The following is a 19,633-nucleotide window of genomic DNA, read 5'->3' as shown; positions in this document are numbered from 1 at the left end:
CCCTCATCCATGGGCTACAGAATGCATGCTGTGTTAGCAGGCATGAAAACAGCATTAATCTTGTACATCTCTATCAGAGCTCTTGGACAACTAGGTGTATTGTCAATAAGCAGTAATATTTTGAAAGAAATCTTTTTTTCTAAGCAGTAGGTCTCATCAATAGTAGGCTTAATTTAAAATATTCAGAAAAACATGTGGTAAACAGATGTGCTGTCATCTAGGCTTTGCGGTTCCATTTATAGAGCACAGGCAGAGTAGATTTAGCATAATTCTTAGGGCGCTAGGATTTTCAGAATGGTTAATGAGCATTGGCTTCCACTTGAAGCCACCAGCTGCATTAGACCCTAACAATAGAGTCAGCCTGTCCTTTGAAGCATGGAAGCCAGGCATTGACTTCTCCTCTCTTGCTATGAAAGTCCTAGATGGCATCTTTTTCCAACAGAAAGCTGTTTCATCTACACTGGAAATCTGTTGTTTAGTGCAGCCACCTTCATCAATGATGTTGGCTAGATGTTCTGAATAACTTGCAGTAGCTCCTAAATCAGCACTTGCTGCTTCGCCTTGCACTTTTATCTTATGGAGACAGCTTCATTCCTTAAATCTCATGAACTAACCACTACTAGCTTCCACCTTTTCTTCTGCAGCTTCCTCACCTCTCTCAGTCTTCACAGATTTGAAGAGAGTTAGGGTCTTGCTCTGCATTAGGCTTCAGCTTGAGGGAATGTTATGGCTGGTTTAATCTTCCTTCCGGACTGCTAAAACTTTGTCCATATCAACAATAAGGCTGTTTCACTTTTTTATCATTCCTGTGTTATTGGAGTTGCCCTTTTAATTTTCTTTAGAATTTTTTCTTTGCATTCACAACTTGTATAACTGGTGCAAGAGGCCTAGCCTTCCGCTTATCTTGGCTTCCGGTGTGCCTTCCTTCCTAAGCTTAATCATTTCTAGCTTTTGATTTCAAGTGAGAGACATGGGACTCTTCCTTTCCCTTGAACACTTGAAGGCTATTGTAGGGTTATGAATTGGCTAATTTCAATGTTGTTATGTCTCAGGGAATAGGGAGGGCCCAGGAGAGGGACAGAGATGAGGGGACAGCCAGTCACTGGAGCAGTCAGAACACACACATCTACCAAGTTCTTCTATGGGCACAATTCATGGTGCCCCAAAATGATTACAACAGTAACATGAAAGATTGTTGATCACAGATCACTATATATAACAGGTAATAATAATGAAAAGGTTTGAAATATTATGAAAATTACCAAAATGTGACACAGAGACATGAGGGGAGCACACACTGTTGGCAAAATGGTGCCCCTCGACTTGTTGGACACAGAGTTGCCACAAACCTTCAATTTGTAAAAAAAAAAACACAGTATCTGTGAAGGGGAATAAAGTGAAGCACAAAAAATGAGGTATGTCTGTATAATGGTTATCACATAAATCAGGGGTCGATTAATGTTTTCTTAGAGAGCCAGTTAATAAACATTTTTGGTTTTGTGGGTCTTATGGTTTCTGTCTTAACTACTCAGCTCCACCAACGCAGCATGGAAGTAGCCTTGAACACTATGTAAATGACTGGCATGACTGTGTCCTAATAAAACCGTATTCACAAAATCAGGAAGCCAGCCAACTTTAGTTTGCAGACCTTTGCTCTAGATAATGATATATATAAGTTATATGTTAAAGATAAAATTTTTAAGGTGGTGTAGCAAAAACCAAGAAAAGGGGAATTTTCCTAGTAGGAGGGCAGAGATACAGAAGGTGAACAAGGCCTGCACAATGCTTTATGGACAAGGGAAAACAGAACAATTATGCAGGAAGGCAAGGATCAACCCCTCAGAATGCAAGAAGGAGACTCAAGTTCCCGTAGGGTTTTATTCAAAAAAGAAAGTGAGAGGAAACTCCTGTACGTGTACCTTGTATCTAAATGGATCTTGTCCCGAAAGCATTCGGGCCATTTCCCGTGGCATGCTGGCAGTTCCCAAGATGACTGCGAAGCCAGGTTAGGAGGCAAGGTCTCCTGGAGCATAGACTGAGGAGGCTGTGGACGCACCTCTCCAGGCTGGGCAAGGACCAGCCCTCCCAGCCTCCATCTGGCAGAGACCTAGCCAGCGTCCCCAGCAAAGGGCCAGCAGGCCTCTGGGACCCTGGCCTGCTAATCCTCACACTTCTTGAACAATTCTGAGTAATAAAAAATATTTCTTATTACTGAGTCAAAATCTTCTATGCACTGGTTTTCATTCTGGACTCAGAGCAAGTTAGGAGGTGACAAGCGCTTTTGCCACATTTCAGATTTTAGTTATGTGAAGATATAATCATGGTCCTTTGTTTCCATTCATAGAAATCCTCCCTTATGGGCTGAATGTTTGTCTGACCCGCCGTGTGAGGGTATTTGGAGGAGGGGCCTTTGAGAGGTAATTAGGTCATGAGCCTGGAGCCCTCTGGAATGGCATTAGTACCCTCATAAAAGAGGCCCCAGAGAGCCCTCTAGTCCTCTTTTTCACCATGTGAGGATACAAGGAGAAGTCTGCCGTCTGCAACCCAGAAGATGGCTCTTACAGAGCACACCATGCTGGCGCCCAATCTTGGACTTCCAGCCTCTAGAACTGTGAGAAATAAATTTCCATTGTGTATAAGCCACTAAGTCTATGCTACTTCGTTATAGCAGCCTGAACTGAGACAACCTGAAAACACGGTTTTCCTACATCAGAGGTAGCAAATTTGAGACTTGCCTGGTTTGGCCCACCGAGTATTGTAAAATCATTAAATTGAATGAGCAAAAAACAGCTCATAAAACTTCTCTAAAAAATCCAGTCTTTTGGTTTTCTTAGAGAAATCTGAAGAACTAGCAACCCTGTCAACAAATTGGCTTGAAGCTAAGTAGCAACCAGAATGAGTTCCTGGCTCCTCACAGCCCCCACCTGGCCCTGAAACTCTGTGCATCTTGCTCATTGAGCCACCTGCCTGGTCCCTGGGAACAGCTAGGTTCCTGCCCTACCCTAAAACGAGCTCGCAGAGGGTGCTGCAGAGTGTTAGGTCACAAGCCCAGAGACAGGCCCTTAAAGGACCTATTTTAGATTTAACAAATGCAAGCCCTGTGGCCCTGGGAGATGGGTGCTCTGCGCATGTTCCACTGTGTGGAACGTGAGGGGGTTAAATGGGATCGTGGCTTCGGTTCCTTACTCGGCCAGCATTCTATGAATCTATAAATGGCTTAGGTAATTTTCAGATCTCACTGAGCTCATTGCCTGAAAACTGCCTGAAGTCATGAGTTCCACCTGCTAATAGCACTTTGAAAAAATAGATTTGAAAAATGAAATATCTGGATCCCTCAAAAGCCATCTGCAAATTCATACCAAGATGTGCTAAATGTGAAAACAAAGCCATGCGCTTTCTTTCACCTTTAAAATGAAATTTCAAAGGCAAGAGTTCTAACAATTAAGAAAAAATTTCTACCACAAAGTTTCATGTTTCTATAAAAATAGTGCATCAATCACATTGTTCAGTAGAGACAAATGAACACTTGAAAAAGGGAAGGGTCGGGGCCATGGAAGGAAGGTTTCCCATCTGAAGAGCTCAACACTCTCCCCCAATCCCCACCACCCCCATCACTCCCACACTTGCAGGTACAATCTGGGTTGAAATTTCTGTTATTTCTCTTGCCATAAACCCTCAACTTTCTCTACATAGCTGAAATGCTTCATCTGATGCTTTCTCCAAGAAACTAAAAATTATCCTAGATTAAAGTCATGAATGCCATTTAACCCAGAGCAGGACACAGATCTCTGGAGAGGAGGGCCTGTCCTCGCCTCCCTTCCCACCCACAGCCCACCCCACTTGAAGGGCTACAGGACCACCATTCCACAGGGTCAAGCAGGCAGCAGGCGGGGGCTCAGGGTCCAGTGTGGTCTGGAAGCAGCAGCCACCCCAGCCTTGTCCACCTGTTAACGATGTGCACTGAGCCAGACCATTCACTTTGCCTGTGGGTCCTGACTGGGCAGAAACCACAGAAATCTGAGTTTCAGGCCAAGTCTGCAGACTGTCCCTTGACACAGCTGTTCACTGAAGTCCATATGGATTTTTTAGACAAAAAGTGCTCCCTGCTCCAGAAGATTCTCTGGATCACAGGAAAAAAGGAAATTCGTGGCAAAGCCTCGGGTCAAGAGGGAGCATGTGGGCTCTCAGGGAACGGACCCAGGGCCTTGGCCGTAAGGTGCCTAAGGCCAACAACAGGAGCATTCAGTCTTGGTAAAATTACAAAGATTCTCAAGCCCCTGACAAAGGCAATTGTTCTATTTAATGACCAAACTGTGAGTAGCTCCTCAGGAGACAATACTGTAAATTTGAGGATTTCACTCTAAGCTCTTTGAAGACAAGAAATGTGGCCGTGGCTTCATTTATCGTGGCAATATCCCCAGCCCAGCGTCTGGGGCATGACAGACGTTCCATAAATAGTGTGAAAAATAAAATAATCGCCCTGAAAGGCTACAACTTTTTCAATTTGCCTTCTCAAATTAGAAATTTCTCCACTGGAGGGATTGAATTCTGCTTTGTCTTCAGACATTTTCACCTTAAATGTTAACTAGATTTTTGTCTAGGTGGAAAAATCCTACACACAAAAACCGTAAATGCTTATCACATAATAGAAGCTCAAGAAACGTTTTCTGAATGAATAAGTAGTTGAAAATTACTTGAAAATAACTAACCAGAATTTAAAAGAAAAACATATGCATGTATTTACATATCTTGTGTGTGTATATATGTGTATATATGTGTATACATACATATGGTACATTTTTATTTTGGTTTATGATCAGTAGTCCTTTTGTCAAATTTCTCTTTACAAGCTTGAAGCCTCCTTAACATTTATTATACATATAGTGATATTTTTCCTTTCTCCTGGGAAAAAGATGAAAATAACAGTTAGTGAATTACAACTATTTTTCCCCAGGATGTCACACCATGATCTAAATGTACGTTTCTGAGAAAGATAAATTTTACTTTATTGCAACAACAGGATGGAGAATGCTTGCAAAGTTCCTGTGAGAGATACCTCGTCAAAAATTGTGCTAGCTTACTGTTGAAAGTTGTTTTTAAAGCAGGAAAGCAGCGCTGCCAATAAAACCCCCTGCTGAAATTACAACCGACGAGTTCGTTCCCATTGGTTCTGCTCTGAGAGAGGTTCTAAGAGGAACTGATCACCTTACCCTTTCATGTAGATGTTGGGTTTCAGCAAAATCCCCAAGTGTTGGCCCTCCAAAGCTAGGGGGTCTAGATCTGCTTTGACACATGCAAGAGGAATCAACCACACGAGAAGAGGGAGAAACCAGCGTGGGAACATAAAACTGGTGTCTTGTATTTCTGGGTCTCTGAGTCCTTTGAAATTTCTATTCTGTTGCTACTTTTAGAGGATCTAAAAATTAGGCCTCACCTAAAGAAGGAAGCCCTCAGATACTGGTAAGACCATAACAGTGGTGAGCATCACCTTGCAAAAGGTTATGAGGCAATCCTTGTTCGGGTCTGATGCTACTCATGGCAGGGCTGGAGAGCAGGGAAAAGACGGGACTCGATCTGCAGAAAATGAGGTTCCACCTCCAACCATCATGAACTTGGGAAAGTTCTCCAGTCCTCGGGTTTGCTTATTTCTATAACAAGGATATTAGAAATTTAAGATAGTAGCTATCCACTTCATTCAGTCTTTAAACAGTTATTGAGTGCAGAGCACTGTTCTTGGCACTTAGGAAAATCGGCAAAGAAAAATCTCTGTCCTTGTGGCGCCCACCTCTTCTAACTTTCTACTTACAATCACAGCTTGCATTTCACGGTGCCTACACTGTATATAACCGTCTAGAAGCAACAAAATACAGACCTTCTCAACTCTTAGGTTGTTCCCTGCACTCACTCATTTAGCATTCAGAGAAGTACCTGCTGAGGCAGATACTGGGACACGTATTTTCAGGAATACTAAGATAAATGTGACACAGTCTTTAACCTTGAGATGCTCGGCGTTTAGGGAGGCTGAAAGACAGGAGGGTAAATAACGAGCACATAATGATACCTATCACAGGGGAATTCAGAGGGGGGAAGAAATCATATCCTGCTGGGAAACTGAATGATGGCCTCTGCCAGGAGGCAAGGTTTATGCTAGATCTTAAAAATGGGCATATTTGCAGAGGGCTGGGGAGTCTAAGAGTTGAAAACAGTATAAGGAAAAAGTGCATAATTACAGGAAAACGCAGAGCATATTTGGAGACATGGAAAAAAGATCCATCTGGCTGCCATGGTGGATCAAAGGGGCGTGCTGGGGACATGGCCTGGCCGCAGCCCACAGGCCTCGCTGCCAGCCTGGGGAACTGGGTCTTTATTGTGTAGACTGTGGAGGTTTAGAACACAGGAATGACATGCTCACAGCCAAGATGACAAAGTCAGTGTGGTCCAGAGGGAGCAGAAACCGGAGGGCAAAGAGCAGTGTTTATGAAGTCCTAGGAACAACAGTCAGAGCAAATAAGTGATTCAATGCAACAGCAATTGAGCGACCAGCTACTACTCACTGGGTGCTGAGGGGACACCACAGACAAGCTCGAGCTAGCCCCTCTCTGTAAGTGTTAGAGAATGCCAGCCAGGAGAGAAACGCGAGGTTCAATATGAAGAACACGTCTAGGCAGCAAGGAAAACCCTCCGCCACCTCCTTATGGAGAGGGGAGAATTGTCTATAGAAAGGAAAACAGTATTCTCAGAGGATCCAGAGACCCCAAAATAGCATCCAAACTCAAATCCAGCAGATTTTAAAAGAATTTTTATCTGGTATAAAGTGGATATAGAGAAAATTTTGAGGTTGAATTTCGGTCCAGGTGAGCACCTGTTACATTATTCAGCCCATCAGCAAACTTCTAGCGCAGTGTCTACTATGTTCCAGGCACTGCTGCGGGCTCTGGGTAAATAAACGGATTCCTGCTCTGATGGAGCTTACAGGTTAGAGGGGGAGACAGATAACAGCACATAAGCAAGAGAATGTAGAACAAATTGTGCAGTGCCGAGTGGTATGAGGGAAAAGAAGGCGGGGAGATGAAGACAGACATTGCAAGTGGGTGGTCAAAGTAAGGCCTTTTGAAGGTGTGCTACCTGGTTACCGAGGGAGCCAGGAAGCAGGGGCCTGGGGGGACAGTCCCTCCAGGTCAAGGCAAGAGCATGTGAGGTGGGAGTGTGTCTGGCATGTTCTAGGAAGAGCAAGGGCATTGGGGACAGGGAAAGTGGTGAGGCAGGACTTATGTAGAGTCCTGAGGGCAAAATACAGGGTCTGGGCTTCATTCTGAGTGGGATGGCAGCGCTGGAGGATTGTGGGCAAAGCAGTAGCACAATGCGCACTTCAGGAGGACAGGGATTTGACTGTTTTGTGTTGTGTTCCTGCTACATCTCAGCAACTAAACCAATGCCTGGCACACAGTATTTGTTGAATGAATGAATGAATGAATGAATGATATGACTTACATTTTTAAAAGCTCATTTGGGCTGCTGTGTAGGGAGGAGATTGCAGATGGGCAAGGGATGCGGGAAACCCGTTAGAAGAGCTCACGGTGGCTGAAAGGGGGATGGCTGTGCTGGAGGGACCAGGTGACAGGAAGGGGGAGAGATTTGCTGAAAGCTAGATTTGGGTGAGAGAGAAGTCAGGAGGACTGGCAGGCATTTGGCCTGAGCAACCGGAAGGACAGAGTTGCCCCCGACAGAGACGGAGAACACTGGAGGAGAAGCAGGTTTGGGGAGTGCAGAGTGAGGTTTACATTTCGCACATGTGAATTTTAAGATTATGTGGCATTCCAAGGGAGATGCTGGGCAATTGCTTATTCAAGTCTGGAGTTCTAGGAGTGAGTCAGGGCTGAGGAAGCAAACTTGGAATCCTGTGCATGAAGACAGTGTTGAGACCGAGGGGAGGAATATAGGTCAGAAGCGCCAAGCCCTGGGAAATCCCCGCATTTAGAGGTCAAAGTTCCACAGAGGTCAGGGGAGGTACACACTCAGGGGCATCTAAAGACCCTGGGAAAAGAAGATCCAGGGAGGCAGCAGGAAAACCAGGAGAATCCGGTGTCCTAGAAGAAGCAAGGGGTTCAAGAGAGAGCGAGAGAGTCGTCCACAATGCGAATGCTGCTGAGATCAGCAAAACTGTGATAGAGAATTGGCCTTCGTGCTTCACGACATAGAGATCACTGGGGACCATAATGAGGCCAGTGGAGGGAAGTGACGGGAACAGGAGCCTGATCCTGGGTGGAGGTGCTTGCAAGACAGGCGCAAGGTGAGAGGAGGCAGGAACACAATGGCAGTCTCAGATGGACCTGTGATACCCTGGTCTCTGGCTGCATGGCAGGTGTTTGTTTTATTTTGCTTCATAAGTTACATATACATTAAATGTATTGTTCATATGAATCAGACATTACACAATAAAATGTGTCTTCAGAGGCTGAGATGGAGAAAGTGCAGACAGCCAGTGAGGCAACTTTTTTGAGGCATATTCTATAAAAGGGAATAGAAAATCCATCGCAGGGAGACATAGAGTGGCGGGTTGTATGTGCTAAATTACATTATATTGTGCTGCAGGACATTTGTACGCCAATTATTTCCTTGCTGTCATCATCTCCTTTCCATGCGGGGCCTGCGTCTGATTGTGTACACGGGGGACACTAAGGACAATGCTGGGGAGTGGGGAGGGGGAAATAAAACTGTCAAATCCCTCAAAACTATTTTTTCTCAATTTCAAAAAGCTCATTCCCACAAAAATAACTTGTGCTCGAAATAGAGGAAAAAAATTTTATTGAGTAGTTTTAAGTTTTGATGGTAAAAAGAATTGTTGGCGTGGATGAGGAGAGACAGGAACACTCATACACTGCTGGTGGGACTGTAAACTAGTGCAACCCCTGTGGAAAACAATATGGAGATATCTTAAACAGATTCAAGTAGACCTACCATTCGATCCAGCAATCCCATTATTGGGCCTCTACCCAGAAGAACAAAAGTCATTCTATAAAAAAGACACCTGCACCCGAATGTTTATAGCAGCACAATTCACAATTGCAAAGATGTGGAAACAACCCAAATGCCCATCAATTCACGAATGGATTAGTAAATTGTGGTATATGTATACCATGGAGTATTACTCAGCTATAAGAAATAACGGTGATATGACATCTCTTTGGATCTCCTGGAGAGAGTTGGAACCCATTATATTAAGTGAAGTATCCCAAGAATGGAAAAACAAGCATCACATGTACTCACCAGAAAATTGGTTTCCCTGATCATCACCTAAATGCACATTGGGGAATGATACCAACTGGATATCAGACTGAGGTGGGGGTGGGGGGAGGGGATGGGTATATGCCTACATGATGAGTGCATTGCGCACCGTCTGGGGAATGGCCATGTTTGAAGGTGCTGACTCAGGGAGGTGGGGGGTGGGGGGAGGGGATGGAGGTATGACTACATGGTGAGTGCCAGGCGCACTGTCTGGGGAATGGACACGCTTGAGGCTCTGACTCAGGGGGATGGGCAGGACATGGGCAATATATATAACCTGAGCTTTTGTACCCCCATAATAAGCTGAAATAAAAAAATAAAAAAATAAATAAATAAAAAGAATTATGAATAAATGGTGAAGAAAAAAAGTCCTTTTGAGAATAAAAATCTATTGACTGTAGATTTTTCAGGTGGCCTGTGTGTTACAGGAAGGAAGATGAAGAATCAATTGCTGATGATTTCCATCAGCTATCCTAGTGACAGTGCTGAAGCAAGGTCCCACATGTTTAATTCTATTCTCCCCATCTTTTCCCCCCTTAATCTGAATCTCTGAATTTTAACAATGGGTAGGACTGAGATTTCTGTTTCTCAAACTGCTCTGACTCAAACTCTGAAAACAAAAGCAAGGAACGTTTGTACAAGTTAAATAGACATCAATTTAAGGACAAAATGATTGAATTACAATCCCTGGCCATGGATGTGAAATTTGATCTTTTTTTTTTTTTCTTTCACACACATGATATTTTCCTGACATCTGTGCAATACAAATATATCTAGAAAGTGTGAAATGGAAAATCTGCTCTACTAAATATATAAAAGGGACCCCGAATGAAGTCTCCATGATGGCGTTTGTCATCATGGGCACAGATGGCATCCTTTCCCGGCACCCCCCCAACCCAGTACCAGCTTAAGTTCCATGCACTGAAATCTCCCCAAAATATCACATGCATACATGCCTGATAACACCAGGAAAGCCTGTCTGTACACTACATCCTTATTTTTCAGTCCTCCATGTGCATCAGAGAAAGTATGGGTTCTGAATGAATAATACGAACAGTGCACATCACTTGTTGCTATGGGAATCCAGATGTCCTGAGAGCTTAGTGGTCTTTGTGCTTTTGCCAGTAAGTGATGGCATTATTGTCATCTTGCACTTACCATTTTCCCTACAGTGCCCATGTCACAAAACAGGACAACTACTTACCAGTTCCCCCCCAGCCACACACTATGGGATGGGTTATATAAAATCACCAATATGCACTTTGTTCCCCAAAAGATTTAAATAGGCTTTTGAACACCTATAAATTCATGGTATTTAGGTTCCACATGGTAGTCAGAAAGTCTGTGAGAAATATACATACACTATACTCCTGCCTCTGTGGGACAGGGGATGGAGGGTGAGGGAATGACAGTGTACTACTGGCATGTTTTAAGTATGGGGGGGATGTTACAGGAGGCTGTATGGAGCTAAAGAAGTGGGGAAAAAAAAGAGCAAAATGAGGAGCCAGGGAGAAGTTGAAAAGGGAAGTTGCTGGATGAATCTCGAGGAACACTTTTGATGCAAGAGTTGTTCAGCTGTGAAATGTACCCAATGGTGAGAATAAAATGCTTTACTGTAGGTCTTGGAACCCTGATTATTAAACTCTAAAATTCTAAACATTTTGGAGATTGCATACTTTTCTACCACTGCCCTCTTCATAAGGAATAAGAAATGCCACAAACCTTTTCCTTTAATATAGTAAATTTAGTTTTACAAGTGAGAAAGGATTACCGTAGAAATTTACAGAGAATAGCATTAACAGAGGGCTTGAAGTGGTTATGAGATAACACACAAGATGATGCACATAGCCTTAATAATTTCTATTACATATATTGCAAAGTTAAATTATCACTTGTATTTTTCACCCTCCAATTTGTTCAACTGAATAAACCAACAAAAATAATCACAGAATCATGGTGTTAGAAGTGACCTTGGGGATTACCTGGTTCTACTTCCTACTTTTAAAAAAAGAAGAAACTAAACCACAGAGAGGAAAAATGACTTGAAGAGAGCCCTGTGGAACATGTCACACTGTTTTCTCTAAAAGTCCATGAACATCAAATGTGCCCAGGGCTGCATTACAGAAAAGACATGTAGGTACCGAACTTCCTGCCTTCCTAATGTAACCTGTCCTATTTTTTAGGATGGAAAAGGAAGCAAGTAAACGGGAGAGAAGCAGGTGTCTCAATATCTTTAAGTCACATCTATTAGTCCAGAAATCTGCCTGTTGGGAGACTCAGTCAAGCTCAGCTGGCCCAGGAAAGGTGGTCTAACTGCTCGGTCATTTCAGAAGCACAACTTATGATGGTTAAATGTGATATCAAAAAATGGTGGGTCATCGGAAACATTCCCTAGACATGTCCATCATCTTAGCAAGCTCTGGGTGGTAGAATCAAGACCTGGAACGAAGGTGGGCAGAGGGTTTTAAGCGCAAATTAGAGAACAGAGCACTTGGGCCAAACAAACTTCCTTGTAAAGCCATAGCAAGACAGAACAGAGCAGTTATCAGATAAATCTTGTCAAAATGGACAACCTAGATCATTCAAGTGAAAAATAAATAACCAAAACCTACAGCATTTGAACTTGCTCTCTACATGTTTGGTTTTTTTTTTTCTTTTCTTTCTTTCTTTTTTTTTACTGAGGGTGGGTGGAGCCTCTGTCAGAGGCAGGGTGGTGGAAGGCCTGGATTTGAGTCTTGGCTCACCATTTCCCTTAAGCATCTTACGTAACCTCTCTGATTCCCCCAGCTGACTCACGAAGCAAAGGAATCCCACTTACCTCCTGCCTATACAATTAGAGGGGATGTTTATGACCTGAAACCCACCAATAAACATTCCTGAGAACATATCCTGTACCAGGCAAAGTGTTAGGTGCTGGAGAGATGAGAGATGAATATAACAATGTCCTTGTCCTGAAGAAGCTCATTCCACATTTAACACAAGGAGGCTGTGGCTCATTTACAACTCAGGTAACTGCAGTATGATGAATGTTACCTTAGCTGTATGAGTAAAAAGGCTATGGGAAAACAAGACAGGAAGTGGTTAATTATGCCTGGCAGGGACTGTTATTCCAGGATGTTATTTTGATCGTAACTTCAAAAAAATGAGTGCACAACTTTGGAAAATTCTGTGGCTACGTATGAATCAATGACCAGGTACCTCAACCATACTTAAATTGTAAAAATTGCTATAAGCGCATGAAAGCACTTTGCTTTCCTGTTTGGAACAATTATTGTCTCACTCATTTTTATAACAAGCAACAGTGCTAGTAAGTTTTATTAGCAATACCAAATTATATCAGGGAAAGCAAGTCTAACGCTATTGCCAATTACTGCGTAGGATGAAACAGCTATCTAGAGACTTTCATTAGAAACAAACAAAAATCAATCATTGGAATTAAGCTAATTCTTGATTATCCAAGACAGGGTTGGAATGAATAACTAAATCCACAAATCAGGAAAAAACCTTGTTATCCAACGAATTCAACATTCTCCTTTTCTCTCCAACCCCTGACCAAATGTTTGCTATTGTGGACCAAAAAATGACCTGTTTGAGTTGCTGGCTAATTTTATTTATGGGAGAAATGCAAATACTGGGGTTAAAACATGAGATAAACTGTAAATTCTATCATCCATCTTTGTTTTGCTTATATAGTTCGGGCTATAATTATTTGCCTTTCCTAAACTGAGTAACTTCTCTTATTCCTATACCAGTTATGACAGAATGCTAGAACCACAGAAATCAGCTAGTCCAACTTACTTTACAGATAAGGAACAAGACTGAGGCTTGTCTTCCCATGATGACATCTGGCCTTTTAATATTTCCTTTATACAGTCATATCTGATGCAAGCATCATAGACCGTAAAGCTTAAAGTGATCTTTTAGTACATCCGTCTTTGAAAGCCAGAAGTGTAACAGGAATCAAGCCAAATGATGCCATATACACGAAAATAAGAGCAGCTGCAGTCCTCTGTGCTGATGCACTGACAGGCTGTTCCAGCTCAGGATGTGGCCTCCCTACCAAGTCAATAATGTCACAATCTGAACAAACTTAGGCAATTTGCCTTCATGAAAAACCCCAGACAAAAAGAGAATTGTCATTCCCCAAAGCAGCCAACTGCACTAGACTGGGATTCCAGTGTGGAATTAGTCAGAACATGGCTTATTAAACAAAATACTCAAAATGCTCTGATCAATTTGCTTGTAGGTCTAGGAATTGAAGTCGTGCTTTGTTTTTCCAACACCACATTCCAGAGGAGGTAGCAAACAGAGGGAAGAGGCAACAGAGAATTCTACCATCTCTACCAAACAAGCACACACATTCACACCAGGGTAGGCATGTGGACTCTAATCCCGTCTTAGTGGAAAACACACATTTTCAAAATGAATCCCCAATCCAGAATGAATTACCGTAATAGTCACAGCCGGAGCGAGTCCGCGGATGAGAAACGCAGATCTGGCCACCTGCTTTGCTACGCCTTGGACCACAACACTGCCGGGGTCTTTAAAGACTCTCCTTTTCAGGTAGGGCATCTGCCCTTCTAAATCGCGTTTAAATCCCAGGAAAAGAAAGACGATGCCTCCCTTAATCTTTGAACTATGTTGCTCTTCCTGTATCCATTTCTGCTGAACACGGCATTGTTATCTTTTCAAAGAGAGGGGGTAAAAACAAGGGAGAATTGCACCACTGCAGATCCCAAGAGAAGTAAGCACAGAACTACAGCAACGTCAAATAATATCTTCTGCAACTAGGAAAATCCCCACATGCTATCTGGTGTCAGCCCGATGCAGACTGAGGCGCGCTGTGCCCAGACCCACAGGAAGCCAGGCATCTCTGCAGCCTGTGTTCCTGCCAGCTCCCCCCACGCGCTCAAATTCGGCACGGAAGAAGTTATGGTGCCCAGCCTCTGTGTGCAAGACAGGGAGACCACGCATCCACACTCCGAAAATCATCCGAGTGGCCGGGACGTCAAAGCGGCAGAGCCATCAGAATGCCCTGGAGCGGGGCATGGAGGGGCTACATTGTTTGAGCCCTCGGATTCTGCTGCTTTGTCACGGCCCGGGAACGTAGGGGTAGGAGGAAGCGCACCTCCAGCCAAAAATGGACCCGACGCGTTTTTCCCAGCGGCTCCCTCCCTGCCTGTCTGCAGGTCGCAATACGGTAGGCGACATGACGGGCTGCTCCCGCTCAAACTCAGGTGGCAGGCCCGGCGGAGCGGCGCAGCCGGCCGAGAGCGGGGGGGCGCCGGGCGAGCTCCCACGCCGCGCATCCTCCCGCCTGCCACCACCCCGGGGAGCAAGGGCCGGACCTGGCCACGAGCCCCTTAGGCGAGCACCGGCGAGCTCGTGGGGAGGCTGTGGGCGCTCTCCGGGCTAACCACCGGCATTGCCAGGGACACAATTGTCCAAAAGCGAGCCCAAGGCGAAGCGCAAATCCAGGGCTTTGGTTCACAAGGGGTGGGTGTGGGCTGGGAAGGGGGATTACGTAGGTCTCTCCGCCCCCTCCCCTGACACCTCCTCGCCACTGGGAGGGCGCTAAGGGGCGGGGGAGGCTCTGCAAACCCGCTTGGGGGCTTCTTTGTTTCTCTCCGTGCCCCGCAGGCGGGCCGGGTGCGCCCCGTGTACCCAAGCCGGGGTCGCCACTCGGGGATGCGGACCGGGCCCCGGCGGCGGCGCGTCCTAAGCTGACAATTGAACCTCGCGGGAGAAGCGAGAGGGTGGGGAGGAGGGTGGATCCCGGCCCTGGGGAGGGAGGGCGCTGCCGGGACCTCGCGAGCGGCGGGGAAGCCGCCCCGAGAAGGGCGGGGGAAGGGGCGGCAGGCAATGTCCCAGCACGGCGCCCGCTTACCTTGGCAGCCCCGGCCTGGGCACAGATCATGCTCCCGTCAGCGCGCAGGTTAGAGCCGGGGGGTGCACGTGCCCTGCATAGTGCACCGGGCGCTGGGGACTTGCCGGGGGAGACCCGGGCGACCTCCCGCTGTCGCGGCGCTCCGGCTGCCGGACGCCCGGAGAGAGCGGTGGCCAGGGCCACGGCCCCGCGGAGTGGCGCGCGCGGCTCTGCGAGTGTGGGCGCGAGCAGCGGGCCGGTTCGGTCAGAGACGCACCGGGTTCCGGCTCCAACGGCGCCTGATGCGCGGCAACGCAGCACACTTCATCGCTTTATCCTCCCGCCTGCATCCCCTCCCTCCCTGCCTGCTCCGCTGTGGGTACCAGACTCCAGAACCAACCACAAGCCGGGCTTGCTCTCATTAGCGCTGCCCCGCCCTGCAGCCTCCGCGCACCCCCGCCCCCGCCGTAAATATATATTGATTCTTGTTGCCGCCGGCCCCGTCCTTCCGACACCCGGCGCGCACCCTGGGCATACCCAGCCCCAGCCCCAGCTCATCCGCCCTGTTGTGTGTGTGCAGTGTATTCAGCAAGAACGCGGTACAGGCACCCTGGGCAGGTGCCCCGTGACAGGTGTTCTTGGCCTCTGTCTTACACACTTTCCTTGCCTACCTTCTACACAGTTAGGAACGCTCAGACAAATTTCAGCGCTCGCTCCTGTATTTACACAGCAAACACACAGAACAAACATCGCAATTGCAAATGCAAAGGGTAAAAATCACCTCAGAATATCTACTGTCACGCAAACCTGGCTTCCAAACCGGGTTTTATATTAAACTGCACACATGTCAGAATGCCAGAACTAGAAGGGAGCAAAGTCTAAACCCCTCCTTCTACAGCGAATGGAGATGCAAAGAGAAGTGAAATGCTGGTCACCGTTGGTTGCTGGCTGCTCCGTATATGTAAATCTATGTGCGTTCGGTCCACACTCGGCTTGCGTGTGTTCACACAAGATGCAGAGGTTGTGAGCCCATAGTCTCCATAGTCCGTGATTCTGTGACCTAACTGCATTCTTCTCAATGCTTATTTATGCCTTCTCATTCTCCTGCCCAGCAACCCCTACCTAAGCTATTTTTTACATCCTGAGAAGTTATCTTCTTTTCCTTACTCCAAACCCAGACCTCCTCTAGAATAAACAAAGGGGTCACCCTGACTCCAGAACTCATTGAAGACCTGAGTACAGATCTTCCAAAACCAAGTTTCCTGCCACCTTCCACAGCATTGCCTGAGGGTGGTTTCTCAGTGTCTCTGATTTCACTCTCACAACTTGAACTTTCCAGAACTGGAAGGCTTGGATGACGTGAAGGCAGCCTCACCAGCTGTGCCCCTTTCTGCAGGGAGGCACAACCCTTCCCTTCCCTTATTCCACTCCAGGTGCCCAGTTCTCTCCTGACAGACCCCCCCACACACCTTTTTTCTTTTTTTTTTCGTTTTTTGCCTGACAGCAGTCAAGTCTTCTGGTCAGATGAGCTCAAAGCTGCCCACTTTTCAAATCTCAGCTAACGATCCACGCAGAAAGCTGGACATGCATTTCTCCAGGAGATTTTACACTTGGATTAGCATCAACTCCTATATGAAGAAAACCCTCCGAGAATAGACTTGGACAGGCTGCGGCAGTAAACAGCAACAGCAACCAACTGTGTGCTATTTCCAACCAGAGACTTGAAAGAAAACAAAAACTCTTGCATAAACCAGCATCCACGGTTTCTAAATTAGCACAATATCACTGAACCACAATAAAGGATAATTCTTTACCTCAACTAATGCCAGGATGTTCATCTCATTATTTTCAGGGACGCAGCATCAACTGGGCTCAGAGTGATTTTCTCTCTGTTCCATCTATCATGGAGATGACCTGACAAGTCAGCATCTCTCATAAAGGTTATTGATGTAACGATCCTGAGGTGCACTTTATTGTCCCCCTAGGAGTTTTTTTTTTATACTGAAGACAAAAGATATTGAAGTAGCAGTACACAAAGTTTCCCACTGGAACATGTTGAGTAGATAAAGAAACTCCTTGCAAAGTACCGTCCACATGCCAGTGGCCGGGTGCAAGGGCAACATACAGAATTGTGTGTTGTCTTTTCATTTCCAACAGTCTCACTGCAGTCTGGGTAGTATTATCCCATCTTACAAAGAAAAAAAAAACCCAGTGCTATGTGTGATCTATAATGTGCCTAAATGTCATTTTGAGTAGAAGACCTCGAATCTAGAGTTCACTGATGTCAGCTGCCCTGACCTTAAAGAGAAGTATATTTTATGGAGAAAGGAACAGACTTGGCATGAATTTTAAAGCCATTCATTTAGGTAGTCATATATATTATGTTTCTAATACACTCCAAACACTGTTATAAATACAATAATAATAAGTTACAGTCTCGATGCCCCCCATCCTGATCTTCTATAACGGCATAAGCTGGATGAGGACATGTTGAAAAGCACATACAAACACCTTTATTACCATGATGCCCTTGCAACCTTGTCCCCCACGTTCTATAACTTGGAGCCCCGTAGGACCCAGGGAGGGGGTGGCATGCCTGCACATCTCAGGCCCCATTCAGGTAAAGAGGAGTGTCCCTATAGTGCTGGGAAAACCATGACTCGAGCTAATCAGGGGCTTCATCTTCTGGAACAGACCTTCACCGTCATAGCAGAAGTGAAGGCTTTATAACTAAGAGCAAAAGCACCGAGCTGTGGAAGCTGTACTCCTGGGGCAAAGTCTGACACAGTCTCTTTCCACTGGATCAAATTGTATCTGGTAATACAAGATTGTCATTTGGACACCTTAGGTCCTAAGGCTCAGGATAAGTCGGAGGCTAGTGTATCCAACTTTGATCAACTGAGCAAGGTACCTAGAGAAACCAGGCCTTCCTCCACCAGGGGAAAGAGAATTTTAATTTTGAAGGGTGAATAAACCCACAGATGGCCAGGGAGTGGCAGGGGCTCTCTGGAAAGCTCTGAAAACCTTAGGGTGGTCTGGATCAGGGGGTCTAACAGAGGCTGGGTTGCATGAAGGAGCATAGGACTTTCTTCTATGAATTCAGTTGTTCATTCAACAATTTTTTAAATGTGCTAATTTCTGGGGATATAACCTTGGAGAAGACAGAGTCTCTGACTCCATGGAGATTAGAGCTGAGGGCACTAAAACCTCTCATTAAAGAAGCAAGCACTGTACACTGGATAGGTGCAGTGATAAGTAAATAGAAGTCCTAGCATCATGCAGTGCAGAGGCCATAATCCAGGCCCAGAGTGGGGTAGTGAGGGGTGGGAGGGTGAGGGCAGACTTCTTGGTGCCAGAGTTGTGACATAAAGGATCAGTAGGAGGTGGCAGGTGAAGGGAGTGCAAGAAGAGCATCCCAGATTAATGTGGCAAGGTCAGAAAGCAGGCAGAGCAGTGTGTAGCATAGTCAAGAGCATTTCAGTCTGATTGAAATGTAGGCAGTTGCACAGGTATGTGGTGGCATCTCACTGTGGTTTTACTTTGCACTTTTCTGATGACTGATGATGGTAAGCATCTACCTTTGTGCTTAGTTTCCATCTGAATATCATTTTTACTGAAGTGGCTGCTCAAAACTTTTTCCCACTTTCAAATGGGTTGTTTGCTTTTATATTGTTGATGTTTGAGAGTTCTTTGTAAGTTCTAGATTTAACTTCTTTGTGAGACACTGATTTCTGAATTTTTCTTCCCAGTCTGTGACTTCTGTTTTCATTCTCTTAGTAGTTTTCTTCACAGAGTAAACATTTTGAAGGTTGATGGAGTTCAGTTATCAACTATTTTTTTTTTTTTTTTTTGAGACAGAGTCTCACTCTGTTGCCCAGGCTAGAGTGTCGTGACGTCAGCCTAGCTCACAGCAACCTCAAACTCCTGGGCTCAAGCAATCCTCCTGGCTCATCCCCCTGAGTAGCTGGGACTACAGGCATGTGCCACCATGCCCGGCTAATTTTTCTATATATATTTTTAGCTGTCCATATAATTTCTTTCTATTTTTAGTAGAGACGGGGTCTCGCTCTTCCTCAGACTGATCTCGAACTCCTGAGCTCAAACAATCCACCCGCCTCGGCCTCCCAGAGTGCTAGGATTACAGGCATGAGCCACCGTGCCCAGCCTCAACTATTTTTTTATGGATCATGCTTTTGGTATCGTATATAAGAACTCTTCCGACTAACCAAGATTACAAAGAGTTTTGCTTTACAAATTTTATGGTTTTACATTTTACGCTAAGCTTTTTGGTGTTATATTTTAGATAAGAAGTATGGGTTGTGACTTTTTTATTTGTTGGTTTGTTTTGCATATTGGATGTCCAATTATTCCAGCACCATTTATTGAAAAGACTATACTTTCTTGATGGAATTGCTTTTGACACTTTTCAAAAATGAGTTGGCCATATTTATGGGTGTCTCTTTCTGGATTCTCTATTTTATG

The 19,633-nt window shown here is 45.2% G+C and overlaps 2 protein-coding genes across 2 annotated transcripts in view; one reads left to right on the top strand and one right to left on the bottom strand.

Moving 5' to 3' along the window:
* The window catches only part of HECW1 (HECT, C2 and WW domain containing E3 ubiquitin protein ligase 1), a 385,512-nt gene extending 370,053 nt beyond the window's left edge, over window positions 1-15,459 (bottom strand). The window contains exon 1 of the mRNA XM_045564487.1: window positions 15,173-15,459. The gene's annotated coding sequence lies outside the window, so the exon portion shown is untranslated. The remainder of the gene's footprint in view (window positions 1-15,172) is intronic.
* LOC123647023 lies at window positions 13,726-16,970 on the top strand. The gene is made up of 3 exons (XM_045564207.1): window positions 13,726-13,848; window positions 14,077-14,485; window positions 16,656-16,970. Exons 1-3 carry the CDS (start codon window positions 13,726-13,728, stop codon window positions 16,805-16,807), a joined length of 684 nt encoding a protein of 227 aa, XP_045420163.1. The 3' UTR covers window positions 16,808-16,970.
* Window positions 16,971-19,633: the final 2,663 nt, after the last annotated feature.

Source organism: Lemur catta, chromosome 11 (genome assembly GCF_020740605.2).
Source record: "Lemur catta isolate mLemCat1 chromosome 11, mLemCat1.pri, whole genome shotgun sequence".
Classification (NCBI taxonomy): domain Eukaryota; kingdom Metazoa; phylum Chordata; class Mammalia; order Primates; family Lemuridae; genus Lemur; species Lemur catta.
This window is presented reverse-complemented; position numbering and strand designations above follow the sequence as displayed.

Coding starts and splice junctions, on each gene's coding strand:
- LOC123647023 (XM_045564207.1), top strand. CDS start 13,726: ATGAATTACCGTAATAGTCACAGCCGGAGCGAGTCCGCGGATGAGAAA. Junction 13,849..14,076: donor TTAAAGACTCTCCTTTTCAG/GTAGGGCATCTG, acceptor TTCTGCAACTAG/GAAAATCCCCACATGCTATC. Junction 14,486..16,655: donor TGTCTGCAGGTCGCAATACG/GTAGGCGACATG, acceptor TTTGCCTGACAG/CAGTCAAGTCTTCTGGTCAG.